This window comes from Lutra lutra, chromosome 1 (assembly GCF_902655055.1).
Source record: "Lutra lutra chromosome 1, mLutLut1.2, whole genome shotgun sequence".
NCBI lineage: Eukaryota > Metazoa > Chordata > Mammalia > Carnivora > Mustelidae > Lutra > Lutra lutra.
The window spans coordinates 145,687,544-145,707,199 of record NC_062278.1 but is presented as its reverse complement, the minus strand read 5'-3'; the positions used below and the strand labels follow the sequence as shown (position 1 = coordinate 145,707,199).

Sequence of the window (19,656 nt, the reverse complement as noted above, 5' to 3'; positions counted from 1 at the left end):
ATTTTAACCTTTGTAGGGGGCACAGGAAAGTATCTCTTTGTGGTTTTAGTTTGGATTTTCCTGATCACCTTGGCTGCTGAGCACTTTTACATATGCATATTGATCATTTACGTGTGTGTGTGTGTGTGTGTGTGTGTGTGTGTGTGTGTGTGTGTGTACTATCTATTCAAATCTTTGGCTATTATTTTATTGAATTATTTGTCTGTTTTTGTTGATTTTAGGGGTTCTGTATATATTCCACATAGAACTCTGTTGGCAAATATAAGTATTGCAAATTTTTTTTTCCTGGTCTATGACTTGACTGTTTTTTGTTTTTTTTTTTTTTTTTTTGATGAGCAGAAGTTTTGTTAAATTTTACTTTGTTGCAGTCCAATTTACTTATTTAGTTTTTTGTTATTGTTAGTGCTTTTTGTATCCTGCTGAAGAAATCTTGGTCTATCCCAAGGCTGCAAAAATTGGCTCTTTTTTATTTTTGTAAATTCCTTCTTGTGATAGATTTTATGTTTAGGTCTATGATCCATTTTGACTTAATTTCATGCATAGAATAATGAAAATATTGAAATTTGGGATTTTTTTTTTCCATATGAGTACCCAGTTTTTCCAGCGTCATTTCTTAAAATGTCTAATGTTTGCTCACTGATTTTACTACAGGTCTTTGTTGGAAATCTTTTGACCCTGTATATGTGGATTTATTTCTGAACTCTATTCTGTTCATTGATCTGTGTATCTAAGGCCAATACCATGCTATCTTGATTGTTGTAGCTTTTTAGTAAGTCTTGAAATTAGGTTGTATAAGTGCTCCAATTTCATTCTTCTTTTTCAAATTTGATTTGGCCATTCTAGATCTGTTATATTTACTTATTAATTTTACAATGAGTTTGTCAGTTTCTTTGAAAAATAATGCTGCTATTTTGATTTCTACCCTTTTTTTAATATGGTGAAGAGCTTTGCAATACTTTGAAAAATCAGTCTTTTATTTCGCTTATTCAACAAGATTGATCTGTTCTCTTCTGGGGACTATTCTAGTCTGTGTTTTAACAGTAAAGAGAAGAACTCCATCTTCACAGTGGAGGAAGACAAATTATAAGTGAATTAATATACACTTAAGTACCATGGACAAAAATAGAAAGGCAAAGTAATAGTGATTAGTAGATGTGGAAAGATAGGCTGTTTTAAATAGGAATGTCATGGAAAGCCACTATACCTGCAAGACATTTGAGTAGAAACCTGAATATGTTAAAAGGGTGAGCTGTGCAATTATATGGGGGCACAGCATTGATGGCAGAGGGGAACAGCAAGTCCAAATATTTGGAGGTGGAGCATGCCTGCCAGATTTAAGAGGCCGGCAAGGAAGCCTGTGTGGCTGGAGTACAGGGAAGCAGGGGAAGAGAGATGAGGATGCTGTGGTCCATGATACAGACTTGAGTGACATATGTTTTGAGCAAAGGGGTGACATAATGATGTTTTAAAGTTACACAGCTGGCTGCTATGTGTGAATCGACTGCTGAGAGTCAAGGATGGAAGTGGGAAGAGGGATAAAAGATGATGGTGATTCTTTGCCTTGGTTTTTAATTCTTTGTTTATTGGCACTTAATCGGTTTGGTATTTTGATGTACCAAGTGTGTGGTTTGACAAGAACTAGAACTTCCCTTATGTAATTCTGTATTAAAAAGGAAATAGTAAGCGAGGTTCTAATCTGAGGGCTTTCTTATACTGATGCCACCCATGTCTAAGAACATACTGTTTCATACCTTAAGCAGTGCGGCTCTGCAACTGCATGTCTTGTTTTGAGCAATCCAAATTAGAATGCCTTTAAACTTGACTACTTAATGATTCTCTGTGTATGGTTTCTTCTGTATCTTAAATGGTTCTTCTATATGTTACCTGATTCTGGCTTCCTTTGAAAGGCTTTAAGAAATATTCCCACACATTCAGTTCTTTTCCTGTGGTAGTATGTAGTTTTGAAACAAAATGGTGGTCTGTCAGTTGATGTAGACCATATCTTCTGTATTTTTAATAATGTATACCTTCAGATTATGGCGCTGTTCTTCTCCTCATCCTTATTAGTGTTATTTCTTCTAGAAAACCTATCTTTGAATTAGGAATAATAGAGAACCTGTTGCAGATGCTAGATATTTATGGGGAGGCAGTGAAACATTATCAAGCATGGTAAATTTGATAGTGGAATTTTAGACTGAATTGTAATAATTAATTCATCCTCTAATTTACTTATTTTAGTGACAGTTCGTTAGTATGTTCTTGTGCTTTTAAGAAGTTCTAATTAAGAGAGTGTCATGATAATAGCGGGGTCATAATTATATGCATTTAATTATATTAAAGCAAAGTATTTAGCTTTGTATGAATATTGTTAGGAAGTTCAAAATAAGAAAAATAACTAATATCCAAACTTGAAGAAAACATTTCCTTCATTATACGATATTTGTAAATCTTAGTTATTTTCAGCACCTCTCACACCAATTTTTCTGGTTTCATTTGAACATTTTGCTCTTCTACTTGATGTACAGAGCACAGGGGCAGGGAAATACTTTAGGGTTTCATAAACAAAATAGACAGAGGTATCAACCAAACAGCTCTGAAGCTAAAAGATCCCCAGCTCCCATAGTAAGGGACCAGGCTCCGAGCTTGCTGCTGTGGCCCACCTCTTTACAGTGGCAAAACCAAGTGGCCCAGAGTGAGGTCCTAGACTTGCTGAACTGGTCAGACCACTCAGCTGTGGCCAGGGTCAATGTGACCCCCTTCAGCCCTCTTGGTCACACTGGCTGATTTTCTTTTTTAAGATTTATTAACTTATTTTAGAGAGAATGAGAGAGAGCATGCGAGTTGGGGGAGGGACAGAGGAGAAGGAGGGAGAGAGAGAGAGAGAGAAGCAGGCTCCCTGCTGAGTGGGGAGCCTGATGCGGGACTGGATCCCAGGACCCTGAGACCATGACCTGAGCCGAAATCAAAAGTCAAGCCCAAACAAGTGAGGTTGCCCCTGGCTGAATTTTTTTTTTTTTAATATTTTGAAATTTAGGGACTACATTTTTGCACAATAATGTGTAGTCAATGATCTGTCTCATATTTTGGGTTTTCTTTGTGCTGTCATCCATGAAAAGCATGGAATGTGGTTTGCCAATAAAAAAGATCACCTCAGCCAGGTGAATTGCTGTTAAGCACTGGGTAGCCCTAACTTTATGTAACTAAGGTCACAGTTATTACCTAAACAAATAGAAGAAAGTAGGCAAAGACATAGCTCAAATAGAATGACTATTTTAGAACAAAAGAAATGGTGCATTCTTTATGGTTCTAAAGTAAGGCATCTACCGGATATAGTTAGTGTCACGCTTTATGTTTATTTCTCACTTTTTTTTCCCTCTCTCTCGCTCTCTCTGTCTTTCCTGATAAAACATTCTGGGCAATTTAAAAAATTTGCACTAGTTTTAATAAAATAGACTCTCTTAATTCTTTCCCTACTGTTGCAGTTAATTTAGGCAATGTCAGTCTGTTACTGTTAGAATTGCTATTCAACTGAAAATGTATTATAATCTGCTGCACACATAAAAAATTACATTATAATGAGCAAAACCGAGCTAAACATAATTGTGCCTATAACAGCACTGTGACAGGAAGTGTCTCCTGTAACGGTGATGATTTCCATATCAGTGATAATTTTATTATCCGATTTGCATTGTCTTCTTCTTGCTGCCATATTGATGCACAGAATGTGTCCATCCGTTCCTAGGAGATATATAGATGCCAAAAAAAATATATATATATATATATATGTATATATAGAGAGAGTTAACTCCATCTCCTATTCCTAGAAAAATCTTAAGTAATTAGAAAGTAAAAAAGATGACAGTAGCCAAATTGCATCCCCCAATGCTGCACACACCCCCCCCCCCCACACACACATACACCCAACTCCCTTTAATAGGTTTATGTACTTGCTGGAGGCAACTTTTGAAAATACCTTAATGGCCTCAACCCTTAGGCTAAAAGCATTTAACCATCTCTGCCTTTGGCCAATGCCTACTGGGTTACAGGGTCATTTTGTTGTTTCTGGGCCAGCCATCTCTAATACAGATGAGTGGAGTTTTATAACTTCTTGTAAGAGCAAAGGGGAAAAAGGAAGGGAGACATTCACTCCTACTTATTGGTGTGTTACCAGAGAGTCTCTTCAGCTCTTAGAGAAAAATCACAATGTAGGATTCTGGATAAACAGGCAAGATAAAAACAAAACAAACAAAAAACCAAGAAGCTACAAAACCTACTCACCATATATGGGAATTCACCTGCTTTCCTGGCCCTTTTCTCCTTTTGATCTCAATACAGCAACTAGTTATTAAGCAGTTGCTATGTACAAAACATTATCCAAAGCATGGGGGGATCCAAAAGGGACTAAAATAGCCCCAGTTGTTAAAGGAAAGAGTTGGTAATAAGTTGGGTACTCAAATATCCACAAGGAAAAACTCTGGAAATGACATTCAGGAAAATGTGTCTACAGTGGCATATTTTTAATGTCAAGGTCAAGAACTCTATCGATTTTTTTTGAGGCAAAAACTGCTGTAAGAGCCTATAGAAACAGAGGGTTTTTTAAGAAAACTAAAACAACTATACATTCTACATTGCTATATCATATCTTCCATGCTTACAGAGTTTGAAAAAGCATCTCTCTCAGAATGTGAATACCCCTTTATTAGATGCTAAGCAAGCACCCAATTATTTAAGGATACAATTTCGGTGATTGCAAATGACTTCACCTGCAGCCCAACTGGGTCTGGATTATTGGTTGCAAGTTAAAGGTCCTCAAGTCTGGAATGCCTGCATCAGGACTCACAGTTTCTCCTCACTCTTCATTTGTCCAAAGAAAAATGTCTTATCCATGTCTGTCCTAAAAAGAAAGCGTTTGCTACAGTTTTGCAAGTTTTAGAGATATATGGATTCTGGCATCCAGTTACTTCAGTGCAATAAACAGTTTTGTCAACCGCAAAATGATCTCTCTCTCTCTCTCTTTTTTAAAACATTGATAGCATTGACACATCTTGAGTGTATAGTCCCTACAAGGTTGTAAATCTAGTTATAGCCTTTAGAATAGGGCAGTGGATGATTAATTTTGGATAAAAAAGTCATAGGAGGAGGGGCACCTGGGTGGCTCATTTGGTTAAGCAACTGTCTTCAACTCAGGTCATGATCCTGGAGTCCCGAGATCAAGTCCCGCATCGGGCTCCCTAATCAGCAGGGAGTCTGCTTCTCCCTCTGATCCTCCCCCTTCTCTTGCTCTCTCTCTTACTCTCTGTCTCTCTCCCAAATAAATAAGTAAAATCTTAAAAAAAAAAAAAAAAGCCATAGGAGGAAAAAAACCCTACATTTATTTCTATGTACATTTCTGACTTTAGTTGAGGATGTTGGAAGAAGAAGGATTTGTGGATTGGGACAGAAAAAGGAGGAAAGCATGGAAGGAGTTGAGGGAGTTTAGCAGGAAAGTTTTGAGCCTCAGAAGGAGCCTCCTGGATTTGGTGTCAGGGGCTGAACTTGGGAAGAGCCGAGGCTGACTTTGGAAGTCCCTTATGAGCCTTAAGCATGGGAAAAATGTCAGAGAAGCATACATTCAGCAATGCCAAAGAGTGTTTGAAGCATTTTCCATTTTGGGTTCTACATTCTCAGACCTGAGTAGATCCAAAAGGCAGGCATGAACAATGCTGAGTCACGAAAGTAGGAAGGCATGGGATGGAGGACTAGACAAACAAAATTAAAATGCTCCTTGAACTGCATGTTGGCTTTAACAGAATGAGAACTATCTCCAAGCCTCTTGGTGGAAGCTTGAGGAAAGAAAAATGAAAAAATTCTCAGGAAACAGAGATAACAAGCAGAAATTGGTTGCACAGTTTGCATGGCACAACATGTCTTTGATATTCTTTTCATTTTTTGTCTTGTTTAGTGAACAGAAACACGTGAAAGCTTTCAGAGGCTGACTTCTAAGTCCAGTCACTCATAACGTCTTAGGTTTTCTTCATCTTCTATTCCTTCACTATGGAGTTTTTAGGAACCTCCCCTGGTAGCTGTGGGTGTCACTTTCATTTTGGAAAAAAGCATCTGAAAACAAAACAAAACAAAACAAAAAACCACGGACCTGTGTCTCTAGCGAGCATTGGTCATCATTGGAGCCTCTGCCCAGCTTTTCATGTTTCAGGGGACCGCACCTCTCTGCCTCCATGGCCTGGCTGTGTCTGCCATTAAGTTCCCTCAGATTTAAAGAAACTAAGCCCTACTTACCCATTGTGGTTCTGAGATTTGATAGCGGGGTTTTTTTCTTAATATTGAAGTATAATTAACATACAATGTTCCATTAGTTTCAGGTGTGCAACATAGTGATTCCATAATTCTATACCTTATGCTTTGCTCACTACAAGTGTACCTACTGTCTGTCATGATACAGTGCTGTCACAATACCACTGACTATACTCCTTATGCTGTACCTGTTATCCCCATGACTTAGAGAGAAAATAGTATTATTATTATTATTACTATTATTTTATTTTATTTTGTTTTGTTTTTAGAGAGACAGAGTGGAGTGGGGGGAAGGGGGAGACGGAGAGAGAGAATCTTAAGCAGGTTCCATGCCCAGCATTAGGGTCCAGTGTGGGGCTCCATCCCACGACCCTGAGATCATGACCTGAGCAGAAATCAAGTGTCAGACACTCAACCAACTGAGCCACCCAGGCGCCCGAGACAGAGCAAATATTATGAAGATAACTTAAAGGAAAGTAATTTCGGCTTCATTGGTACATATCTTTTCCTTAGTGCCGCACTTTCTTCTGCCAGACTGTACAGACCTGTCACTGAGCATCTTGGCATATCCATTCTTGTTTGTCCATCGGTGCAGCTACACTTTCTTCTTAGTCCCAGACCAAAGGAGCTCTACCGCCGGCGTGTGGCTACCATGTTACTGGCACTTGAGCACGAACATTTTTAAGAAGGCAGCCAGCATTTTCCTATCCGTGCTGACAAGCTTTGGGTCCTGCAGAAGGAAGGAAGGAAAGGCGACCCTAAGCTGGATCTGTCTTGCAGGAGACCTTCGAGAAGGCGAGCCTGAGCAGCAGCAGCAGTGGGGCCGCCAGCCTGAAAAGTGAACTCTCAGAGAGCGCAGACCTGCCCCCCGAGGGCTTCCAGGCCCCCGGCAGTAAGGAGGAAGACAGAGCCTGCGATGAAATCCTGTCGGAGGAGAACTTCAACTTGGAAAATATTGAGAAAGGTATTTCTAGTGAAACGGAGACAGCAGGCATGCGCTCTTGACTTCGGTCTCTTTCAAGGCTCATTTGCTTTTTATTTTATTCTGTTACTCTTTGATTCACATGCAGATATGTACTCAGAGCTAGATGATGAACTGGACATTTCGGACAACTCCAGCAGCTCCAGTTCAAGCCCTTTAAAAGAATCTACATTCAGTAAGTTTTTGCTGGCCTGCGGGGTTCCGGTAGGTCATGGTTTGGGAATCACACTTGGGAGTTGAGTAAATGCCATCATGTACATAGGCAGAAGTTTGTTCTCCAGGTGCGGTGCTAATTAGGACAGGTCGGTCTAGCCCTGTGAGGGGCCCAGAGGCCAGCCAGCACTGCGGTCTTCTGTTGCCTCAGCTGTCAAATGAATAGTTTCATTATTTCTACCAGCAAACCCAGATTCCAACTGGCGAGTGGAGATAACTAATTTGGAGACACACTAAATAACCACAAGAATAATGGAAGTGATTTCTTATGAATCTGGTCTATAGGAATTAGAGACCTGGAGAAGAAATTAGTCCTGGGGTAGACTACATTTTGTACAATTTTATTTCCATTATGAAGAAATATATTTCAAACACTAAAGTAAAATAAATATTTTAATTGTTTATTACTACGAAAAAATGGAATATATAAATTCAGTCCATACGTGAATTCTGACTCTTGATTTAAAACAGGAAAGTAAATAGTCTGTGGTATGAGGTATGGAAAAGAAAAGAAAAGAAGAGAAAAGAAAAGAAAAGATATATTTGGAAAAATGTAAAGATCATAAGGAAAGATAGGATTCAATTTGTTCAACAAATCTGCAACTGAAAGAAAAGAAAGGTTAAAATAGAATATGGAGAGGAAAGAATAATTAATTCATTTAAAAGAGTAGGTTGAAGGCACATTAATTAGAGAGGTAGAAATACTCTGAAATAAAGTTAGTGTAAACGATTTCCTCTCATTAATGACTATATATGAAAATCTCATAAAAGAAAGTTTAAAATAGTCTCCCCAAGGACCTAAGTAAAACCCTAAGGAGTTGCTTCATTTGCTTCATTTTTGGTTCCTTTCCAAACTTAACTGTCCATAAAATAGTGACTAGATGTTCCAGATTTTCTGGGATAATCTGTTTCCGTCATTGATCTATTTTCCCACAAATTCCGGCTTGCTAGATAAAAATGTCCTGATTGGTGATTAGGAAAACATGAAAGCTATACAGGAAAGATATTCATACATATGTAGCAAATTCTACAAGCAGTTAATTACTGGCTGTTTTGAGATGAATTCATCTTTGTATGTTCGGGGTAACAGTGGTGAGGAAGGTCAGTGGGGAAGGGAGGAAGGACAAGTTGAACCCTTAAACTTGCATGTGGTAACTTATACTTGTTAAGGCCTTTAGGATAATTATGAGATAGATATTTGATTGTATTTTATTAGCTATTAATAACAGAGTTTCCTTTGGAAAAAGGACCTTAAACAATCCTGTCAAGTAAACAGTAATTTGAAGCTTTCTATTTTAACCGATACTTTTATAAATGAAGACCGTCTTTAGAGTATGCTAAATACTGCTCACATAATAGAATGCAGCTTTTTTTAATGAATAAATAGAAGAATAGAATAGATATTAGATAGAAAAGAATAGAATAAATAAATAAAAGATTTACACAGGGGAAATGTAAAGCTATTTTTATGTTCTTGTTTCAGGCATTTTAAAGAGAAGTTTTAGTGCCTCAGGAGGAGAAAGACAATCCCAAACAAGGTGTGTACACATTGAGCTCCCAGAAGTCTGCAGAGCCATTATTGGTGGCTAAACTAAAACCTCGTAGCCAGAAGTCACCATGGACATGGATGGTAGAGGCTGATAGACCCACCCTCCCAGCACAGATTGCATTTTACTGGGAGCATACTGGAAAGTGTACTAAGCTTGGATCTGGGTTTAATCTAGCTTTATGAACTTTAGCTAAGCCATTAGCCTAATGGAGCTCAGGGCTGGACCAGAGAAGTAGTTAGTTATGCATTATGAGGCCATCTGGAGCCCTGGCTCCTTATATCTTGTTTTTCCACAATCCCAGACTATAGGGCTCATCCTCATGGCAAATGTGGCAAACGTGGACCCCATCACCTCCACATCCCAGCCAGCAGGAAGTGGAAGGAGCACATGGAGACGTGCCCCTTCCTTTCAAGGACATGACTCATGCATTGTGCTCATCCCTTCTGCTCACATACCATTGGCCAGAACTTAATCATATGAACACATCTAGCTGAAAGGGAGGATAAATATGTTTGGAGGATTCTATTTTAAAAGGAAAAAGAACTCTTTTAGGACCACCAGCAATTTCTCTAACAGTTATCTCTTGGACAAAAGACTAAAATGAAACTATTAAGTCTGGTCTTTTGCAAGTCCCTGATGACCTTCATGAGGGTGATTTCCGTGACACTGGGTGAGGTGGACAGGAGTGGAAGCCTGATCGTGGTGCTTTCAGAAGTTGCAGAAGCAGAGATGGGAAGGAAGCTACCAGTGAGCTGGCCAGTTAGCTGGCGAGCGATGTTTGATGGAAAAGGACCTTCTTAGACTCAGGATGACTGCAGGGTGGCTGGGACTCAGGAGAGGCTGCCAGTGGAGAGGAGAGATAAAGAGGGAAAGAAGAAATTGCTGGAACACTGGCACAGAGTAGTGGAGCCCAGAGAGCAGGTCTGGGAAAGAGGAAGTGACAGCCCTTTCTCTGTGTCTGAAGAAAGGGAGGCAAAGATAAAATTAAGCTAGAAAAGCAGAGGAGAGGGTTTGAAAAGATAATACTTGGTGGTTTCTGGTCATTAGATGATGTTCACTGCTGTGAGGATGGTTTAGATTTGAGGAGGGTGGTCAGTGAGGAAGAACCGATATAAAAATGGGCAGACACCTGAGCGGAGACAGCTCAGAGGTGAAGATGCTGGTTGAGGCTGGAATGCATTGAAGCTGCGGGTGACCGTGGTCGGGGGCGTGGCTACATGCCATGGGACAAAAGGCTAAGGCCATGCTGTGCTTTAGCAGTTGGGCTTTCTGGACAAGGCAAAGGAACATGATTCTGATTGACTTGTACAACAGGGAGGTTCATTCAAAGGCTTTGGGGGCCACATAATGAGGATCCAGGGGATCAAACTTAGGAAGGAATGAAAGTCAAGTGAGCCGCTGCAATCTGTAGAGGAGACACAGGCTCAGAAAGGCCCTGGTGTTGGGACAAAGGAGCTCCCAGTCTGTTTGTTCCATCCATGTGTCACCTTTCTCAGGATCCGGTGTCCTGCGTGAGAGAGTCAGGGGGGCCTGGTTTGAATTAACACTCTATTCACTGCTGCAGGGAGGGCTGAGCTCCTGGATCTACGTCCATGAGGGGTCTTTGTTGGAGGGAGCAGGTTCTAGGTGCTAGGCAGCCAGAATGGAACTCTTGTCTGCTTCTGGGCTCAAGGGTGCTGCTGGGAAGATGAATTCAAAATGAAGAACCTGCCTAGCTAAATCCTGAGGCATTCAGTTGGGTGGCAAAGGAGAGTTCCTATAGAAAATCATTTTTGTTTAGTCAAAGATACAATACCATTGATTACTGATTTTTTTTTCACATAAGGTTCAGGAACGGTTAGCGTGAAACTTTTTCATTTCCTAACTCGTTTCCAGTGTTGCTAGTAACAAAAGCCCAAGGAAAACTGATCCGAGTGCATAAAATATGAGAAGCATCGTTGAGGAAAGCCTACACATTTTTTAGTGGGCCAGTGTGCAGAGGATGGTGGTTAGAAGTAACGGAGAGAGCAGGGAAAAGAGAAACCGTCCCAAACCCCAAGGAGAATGGAGAACGAGAATGGGGGATCTGGAGGACTTGGGACTTGAATGATAAGATCACCTAAGGAATTTCCCAGGCTTGCAGTTCCCTCCCAGAGCCTACCTTCTGTCATCTTGTCCTTAAGTCACCACCTCTACCCCTACTTTCCACAGACATGGAAGCCCCACACAGGAGCCTGGAGCCATGGGAGCTCTTGCTCATTTGGCCCAGCAAGGAGGGAGACAGGGTTGGGAGACATGGCTATGGAGCTGGGGATCTGAACGCCTGCTACCATGGAGTCAGTTTGTTCTCTTCAACTCTGGCATCAGAACTTCTGTCTTAACCACATTGCAAGATGGATAGATTTTTGTGAGCTGATCTGGAAATCTTTCCAACTGCTTGGGAACAGTGTTTGCATAGGAAAATGTTCCACATGTTTTCCTGCAAAATACTTAGCAAGCGCCCTCGGGAATGTAGCAATTCCCAATTTTGTGATTATTTCTATTTCTAAGAACATGATCAGAAGGCTTTTTTTTTTTCCATTCTTGGATAATTTATTCATTGATATGAAATTGCTTAAATGTATAGAAGTGCAAAACAAGTATTTTAGTGCAAAAATACATTATGACATATGGGTTTTACTCCCCAGTTAAAAGAATTTTATGTTAAAATGGGAATTTCCAATCAGATAAATTTAGGCATCTTGAAATTGTTAAATAATTCTAGTCTTTTTTTTTCCTCAAAGGACTCATGGAATTGTGTTATTTGCAAGAATTCAGTTGAAGTCCAGCCCTTCAAAAACAAAAGAAACATATGTATTACATATTCTAGAGTTTGAGATGTTTTTTTTTTTTAAGATTTTATTTATTTATTTGACAGACAGAGATCACAAGTAGGCAGAGAGACAGGCAGAGAAAGAGGAGGAAGCAGGCTCCCCGCTGAGCAGAGAGCCTGAGGTGGGGCTTGATCCCATGACCCTGATATCATGACCTGAGCCGAAGGCAGAGGCTTAACCCACTGAGCCATCCAGGCGTCCCTTGAGATGGTTTTTTTTTTTTTTTTTAAATGTCACACCTCTTTTTTTTTTTTTTAAAGATTTTATTTATTTGTCAGAGAGAGAGAGGGAGAGAGAGCGAGCACAGGCAGACAGAATGGCAGGCAGAGGCAGAGGGAAAAGCAGGCTCCCTGATGAGCAAGGAGCCCGATGTGGGACTTGATCCCAGGACGCTGGGATCATGACCCGAGCCGAAGGCAGCTGCTTAACCAACTGAGCCACCCAGGCGTCCCTCCTTGAGATGGTTTTTAAAAGCTAATCATCATCTAACCATTTTATAGCTAGTTGGGTGAACCAGAATCAACAGAAAGGAGAAGTTCAAACTGAAGCTCATTGAAAAAGGGGATATTACAGAGTGTAATTACATTAACCCCTTTGAATTGTGGCTAATGACCACGTCAACAGGTGGAAAATGGGAAATGACCCAAATGTTGAGGTTGATGGATCAGAAGTCACATAAGTGAATAGGACCGAAGCTAAAATTATATTTGAAAACTGTACTGTGTGTGGTAGAGTGTGACATGCCATCAGGGAACACAGTTTGTTTTAAGACAAGCTCTCTTCCCTCAAGGAACTCCGAGTGTAACAGAGAGACAAGGGCAGACTTCAGAAGAGAAGAAATGACAAAAGACAGCTTATGATTCATGCCAAATGAGAAGAAAGAAGATTAATGACTTTTTTTTTAAGATTAATGACTTTTGATTTCCTTCCAAGCAATCCCCAGAGCTTCTCTAAATTGAAAAGAGACAACTGTAAAATGTACTTATGATTCTTTGAATTAAAAGACATTAAATAGGGCGCCTGGGTGGCTCAGTGGGTTAAGCCGCTGCCTTCGGCTCAGGTCATGATCTCAGCGTCCTGGGATCGAGTCCCGCATCAGGTTCTCTGCTCGGCAGAGATCCTGCTTCCCTCTCTCTCTCTCTGCCTGCCTCTCCATCTACTTGTGATCTCTCTCTGTCAAATAAATAAATAAAATCTTAAAAAAAAAAAAAGACATTAAATAAAGCTTGAGTTATTTGCAATCTAACTTGTTTAGGATTTTTCTGGGTTCCTTGGTTTATACCAATAAGAAATGTGAAGCCATCCTGCAGAATATTTAGAAGCTAAATGAGAAGTTAGAATCTAAAAGAAGATAGCCGGGTGCCTGGGTGGCTCAGTGGGTTAAAGCCTCTGCCTTCAGCTCAGGTCATGATCCCAGAGTCCTGGGATTGAGTCCCGAATTGGGCTCTCTGCTCAGCAGGGAGCCTGCTTACCCCTCCCCTCTCTCTCTCTGCCTGCCTCTCTGCCTACTTGTGATCTCTGTTAAATAAATAAAATCTTTAAAAAAAAATAAAAAAAAAAAATAAAAGAAGATAGCCACACTGCATACTAGAAAATATTTAGAAGCTAAAGTAGATGTTAGGATATAAAAGAAAATAACAAAGTGACAGAAAATATTTAGATGTTAAATAAGAAGTTAGAATCTAAAACAAGGTAGCAAAGCTGCAAAATAGAATAAAGATACATAGAAAATCAAGCCGTAGAGATTTTTTGGCTCTTCTATGCCACATATGAAATGGTAGACCAGTTACAATGAGACCCGGAGCAGCTCTCCTTCTTGGGGAGCCTTACTGGCTCTTTAAAAAAGAGAATTGGTCTCATTTAGAAAAAGCCACAGGTAAGGTTTGACCTGAGCATGTCTACTAGAGCTTAGAATTCAAACTTTGTCCTGGCTAACTAGTTCAAAAGGAAAGCTTAAGAATAAATTTTGAACTTACGTCAACACAGATATCAGGGCCCAGATTTAAGCCAATTATCTGCTTAAGAACCAAGGTACCTTCCTAATAACTCACCATAGACTTGCAAATGGAACTAGGAAGGGCAGCTTCTGCCCTCCTTAGAGAGATAACTGGTATCAAGGCTGATGAGAGGAAACATCACATTAGAACTGGAAGGCACCCTGGTGATCCAGGTCATCACCTGATGATGAAATGCTTTTCAGGACTATAATTAATCACAAGACCAAGAGAGAGCTAGTTCTCAACTCTTGGAAGTTATATGTTCCATCTATGAATTACTTAGCAGAAATGACATGAAGTCAACAAATAATTCTTCTGGGCTCCTTTCCTTGTCAAACTCCTCCCCAGATCTCAAGCCTCCATCCTCAAATCACAAAAGTCCTAGAAGCCAAACTGAAAACAACCAGATCAGTAGAGAGAACCCCATTCCTCAGGTCTGGAACTGGAGCCATTCACAAAGCAGAGATGAATCTCCAAATTCCCATTCCCAAGACTCCAGATAAAATCTCCCCCATCAGGATGCCATCCATATAGCAGCCATTCCCAGTGCTCTCCTGGCTCCCCAGAAAATCTGGAGATGTCAATGGAGCAGTTTTTATACTACCGCAGTGGACCTTGGGGAGCTTCTTGTTGACCTACATTTCCTAATAATAAACAGGTCATTCATACTGTATGTGTATTCATGTAGTATAATTTGCTTTTAGGCTTTTGACTTACTGGACTAGACAGTTGATTTTACATCTTCATTTTTTACATCTTTGCATGTTATTGGAGAATCATTAGCAGAAACATCACCTGGGATACTGTTACAGATGTTTTTCAATCTGAATGTCACGAAGTAACTGCTTTAGTTGCAATAGACTCATTCTACTAAGGTCTAATAGTTAGTTCTCCTGAAGATGTGGAACCATGAGATAACTAGAACAAGAAGTTCCAGCTAGTAAATAATGAAAGGCAGACAAAAATGAACTTAATGGTGTATTTTTTATATATTGCTTTTAACGAATGCACACAGGTCATGTGATGGTCTAGTTGAACAACTTTTCTTAAATGAGAATGTGAGAAGTTTGTTTTAACAGTTTCAAAGAGGTATAATTCACACAAAATAAACTGCACATATTTAAAATGTGTAATTTGATAAGCTTTGAATATGTATATCTCTGTGAAATAACAATTAAGATGGTGAACATATCCACCTACAAGTGTTCTTGTGTTCATTTTTACCTTCCATTATGCTCCTCACTCCCCTACCCCAGGCATTCATTAATCTGCTCGTTGCACTCTAGATTAGTCAGCATTTTAGAATTTCATCTAAATGGAATTATATAGTACATACTCTTATTTGTCTGGCTTCTTTTAGGCAGCATGATTATTTGGAGATCTGTCCCTGCAGTTTTCATAGTGTATCAATAGTTCGTTCCTTTTTATTGTGAAGTAGTAGTCCATTGTATGGATTTATCATGGTTTGTTTTCTATTCATCTGTTAATGGACATTAGAGTTCCAGTACTAGGTTATTACAGATAAAGCTATGATGAACATTTGTGGTTTTGTATGGATACATACTTTTAAAAATCTTGCATTGGGGAGCCTGTTTGTGGCTCAGTGGGTTAAGCATCTGATTCTTGATTTTGGCTCAGGTCATGATCTCAGGGTCCTGAGGTAGAGCCCTGTGTCTGGCTCCACATTCAGTGTGGAGTCTGCTTGAGATTCTCTCTCTCCCTCTCCTTCTTCCCCTCCTGCTCAGGTTCTCTCTCTCTCAAATGAATAAATTAAAAAAAAAAAGTCAATAAAAAAGTAAAATTCTTGGGTAAATACCTAGAAGTGAAATGACTGGAACATATGGTAGGTGTATGCTTAACTATTTAAAAAACTGCCAAACAGTTTTCCAAAGTGGTTGTACCATTTTTTACATTCCCAGTTTTAGAGATTTGAACCCTACTCATACATTGAGAAAGGTTGAAGTGCATGATAGTGTTTGTGGAAATCATCTTTTATTTTGATGTGTACATCTCTGAAATCATAAGGAGTAAGAAAGTAGAATTTACTTTTCATAGCCATCTGTCACAAAATATCTCTTTTGAAGTAATCAAATTAAATAAATATCTTTATTATTACTGTTTATTTGATATTTTGTGAACAGTGACAGAGTTAGTTAAGAGCTTGTTTAATTAATGTTTGTGTCAAGGAAAAAAACCCCCCAAATCAATAATTAAGACTGCCTTTGAAATTTCTGACTTTAATCATTTGAAATTTCTAACTTAAATCATCTAAATTTTGCCTCCATTACTACTTGTTAGGAAAGAATTAAGAATGGGTTTGACTTTCATCAGTTTCTTATCTGGATTTTAAAGTGTCAGTACATAGGTAGATAGTTCTCACCCGATGAACTATAACATTTTATTTCAATTTACAAATAAATTATCCTGTATAGTGGAACTTGATAATGCACACATGGGCTTCAACCTCTTGAACTATTACGTGCACTCACTCCTAGTAAGCTTTGGCCATTGTATTATGCCTTTCTTAAGAATATTCATTCATTCATTCAATTAATATTTATTTTTGCATACTGTCACATACCAGACGATGCCTGGACCGTCTTTGTATTTCTCAGGATGCAATGTATTGCACACGGGGGCCGGGCCATAAATACTTTTTAACTAACAGGTGAATGACTGTTATCTTACCATATATTCTATACCTTTCATTAGAAGAGGACTAAAATCCCACCTACAGACTAGAACCTATGAGCCTTTGCCATAACCACAGCTTAAGCGCCCCCCCCACCCCTTTTTTTTTAAGATTCTGTTGCTTAGGCAACAAGATTTCTCCATGCCTGCTTGCATTCTGTTGCCAAGGCAACAGGGTATCGTTGGCAGGTTGGTCTGAGACATCGAATGTTTGCGGTTTGGGAGATGCCTGTGGCTCACAATTTCTTTGATAAATCAGAGTATGCATAATCATATTCAAGCATGTGAATTGACTCTAGTCTTTGAGTCTCATCAAAGACAACTGTGGACATTTGAGACCATCCAGCATTATATATGTGACTAGAAAGACCTTAGTGTAACCTCAGGGTCTCCTTTTAGCTGAAGTCTTGCTTATTTTGACTTGTGGGTATTCTCTACTCCCCCTTTTCATAATCCATATCCAGTTTTACTTAAATCAAAAAAATACTGTTTGATCACTACTTGCCAGAATCAACCTAGCCTATCAAGCTGTCTTACAGAAACAATGTATTATTAATAAGACCACTTTATTCCTTTTATGTGCTAGTTCTAAACTTTTGTGGCTAATTGCTTGTTTGTTTCTAGCTATTCTTGGAGTAGGAGAGGAGAGCTCCAGGGGCACCGTTCTCCTTTCCAGTAGTGACATCACTGCTGTTAACTTCACAGATAGGGGACAAGAGAACCCCGCATAATGCTGGTTTTTTTCCACACATTATGAGTGTTGCTATCTGAAAGAGACTTCTAAGCAGTAAAGTGCTAGTTAGCTCAGATGGTGTGATTACAGTAGCCTCAGAAGGCATTATCTTAAATACTGTAAGTCACCCTTCTCATTTCAAAATGTTAAATATTTCTCCTTTTATCAACACTAGCTAGTACTAACTACTTTTCACAATTGAATTAAGTAATGTAATGCACCTCCCTTGGTTCAGAAGTATATTTAGAAGGATTTTACAAAATGAAAATTCTAGAACTCTATCTCCTTCATGGCTAAGACTCCTCTGACACAGTAATTATGCAAGTAATTTACCCTGTACTCGAAGTCATTCAGTGAAAAGTGGATTTAAGAAATTTCAGAGCTAATATCTTCAATCTCCGCTTTACCCGTTATTGCTTTGGGGTGGAAGTTGTGGGCTAATATTCTGATCCAGTTCTTCAGTTTCTGCTTTGGCTTATAAATTCTGGATGAAGTTACCCCAGATCTGAAGAGAGTTGGAAGGGATGACCTTTCTGAATCCTTTGAAACCTTCCGTTTCTCTGAAATTCTGTTTCATCAACCTGAAGTCCTATTAGTCAATTCCCATTTCAAAAGTTTCAGAGGACACAAGCTTCATTATATTAAGCCTTTTCACCAGAAAAGAACATTTTTGGAATGTTCTCTTTGTGTTAAATCACTTTTGTCTGTTTTCCAACTTACACTATCAAGGGAAACCATCCTCTGCAGCCATAATGTTCTGTTGGACATAAACATTCAATCCTGTTCAGTCTAGAGGCAAACTTCCCTCAGGCTCTGCATAATTTCAATCTTTCTCCCATCTGTGGACCTAACAATCGTATAGTTAAATGTTGTCACTTCTGGCTACGATGAGTCTGTTCTATTTGGAAATTTCAGATGACTAATCTTTCTTGTGATCCATGATATAATTTCCAGAGAAATTAACAGTTTTCCTACCATACTCCTGCAAGCTTGTGAGTTTCAAGATGAGGGACTATTTCTTTTCACCATCCCTTCTGTATTGCCTGGCACAGTTTCTACACATAGTGGGCCCTTAATAAATATTGTTTTAATGAATGTGTGGTGGTTATTTTAAAGATCCCCTAAAGTTCATTAAGGAGGAGTTTAGCATTATATTAAGGAGTAACAAAGTTTAGCGTTATATTAAGGAGTAACAGCAACTTGCCAATGTCAGGATAGTCTGTTTCACATATATCACTGGCCCATTTTTTAATACGTACAAATGTTTGGAGCTTTGGATTCTTCAGGAAAACTGGAATAGTCATCTACTTAGCTTGGCATGTGAGTGGTTATCAGCTATCAAAAGTACCCATAACCTTAGGAATAAAAGATCTCCACAAGTTACATTTTATTTACCATTTAAGATTGTTTAAGAGGTATTGCTGGCTTAGCAGCTACAGGCCATGAGTATTAGCCTCAGGCATAATGTTTATGAAGACAATGACAAGACCTTCCAAAGAAGAGTCTGGCATGCACTGTTGAATATGGAGGCCTGTGCCACATGTGGATCTTGAGCAGTTGAAATGTAGGTAGTGTGACTGAGGAACGAAATTTTTAATCTCATTTTAATATTCACTTAAATATAAAACAACGTCTGATATCTCATTAGTTTTTTATAGTTAGTGCCTGCTAAAATAGTATTTTAGATAAATTTGGTTAAATAGGATATATTCTTAAAATTAACATCACCCTTTTATTTCTACTTTTTGAAAATGTGGCTGCCAGAAAATTTAAACTTTTATTTGTGATTCGCATGGCATTTCTGTTGGACAGTGGTAGACGTGTCTAGAAGGCTACGGCACAGGGTTACTCATGCATGCTGTGATATACCATGTGTCCAAAGATATTCTGCTCCTTAGCTCAGCCCGGAAGCACCCTGCCCATATTTGGATACTACTGAGATTATGCCCCTCTTTGACCTTTCTGAGGGCAGGGCTTATCCATTTTCTTTCTTTAAACATACCCTTATCCCAGAACTAGGGAGAGTTATTAACTGTATAAAGCTGGCAAGTTTCTATTGACTTTTCACTGACTTGAGAACTTGCGCTGAGAAAGGGACAGAGAAAATAGTGGGATCAGGAGAGGGCTGGCTTGGTGGGTGGGGAGTTAGGAGGAGTGAAAAAGGAAAAAGGAAAAAGGAAGGAACTTACAACCGGCTTTGGTATTATTCCTGTACTCTAGTTGGGCGGAGGGTAAATGAGAGCCAATTTTGTTTTGCTTCATAATTTAGGTATGTGTTGCATTTACATATCAAGATTTCTGTGCTTAAAACGAAAATGTTGGGGTAAGAGATTTACTAGCCATGTTT

At 39.2% G+C, this 19,656-nt stretch overlaps 1 protein-coding gene across 7 annotated transcripts in view; it reads left to right on the top strand.

Moving 5' to 3' along the window:
- NEK10 (NIMA related kinase 10) overlaps positions 1-19,656 on the top strand; it is a 226,355-nt gene that overhangs the window by 154,948 nt on the left and 51,751 nt on the right. For all 7 annotated transcript variants that reach the window (XM_047738527.1, XM_047738536.1, XM_047738554.1 and 4 more), the window contains 3 exons: positions 7,072-7,255; positions 7,362-7,448; positions 8,970-9,024. In XM_047738527.1, the coding sequence (XP_047594483.1) occupies positions 7,072-7,255; positions 7,362-7,448; positions 8,970-9,024 (326 nt within the window). The remainder of the gene's footprint in view (positions 1-7,071; positions 7,256-7,361; positions 7,449-8,969; positions 9,025-19,656) is intronic.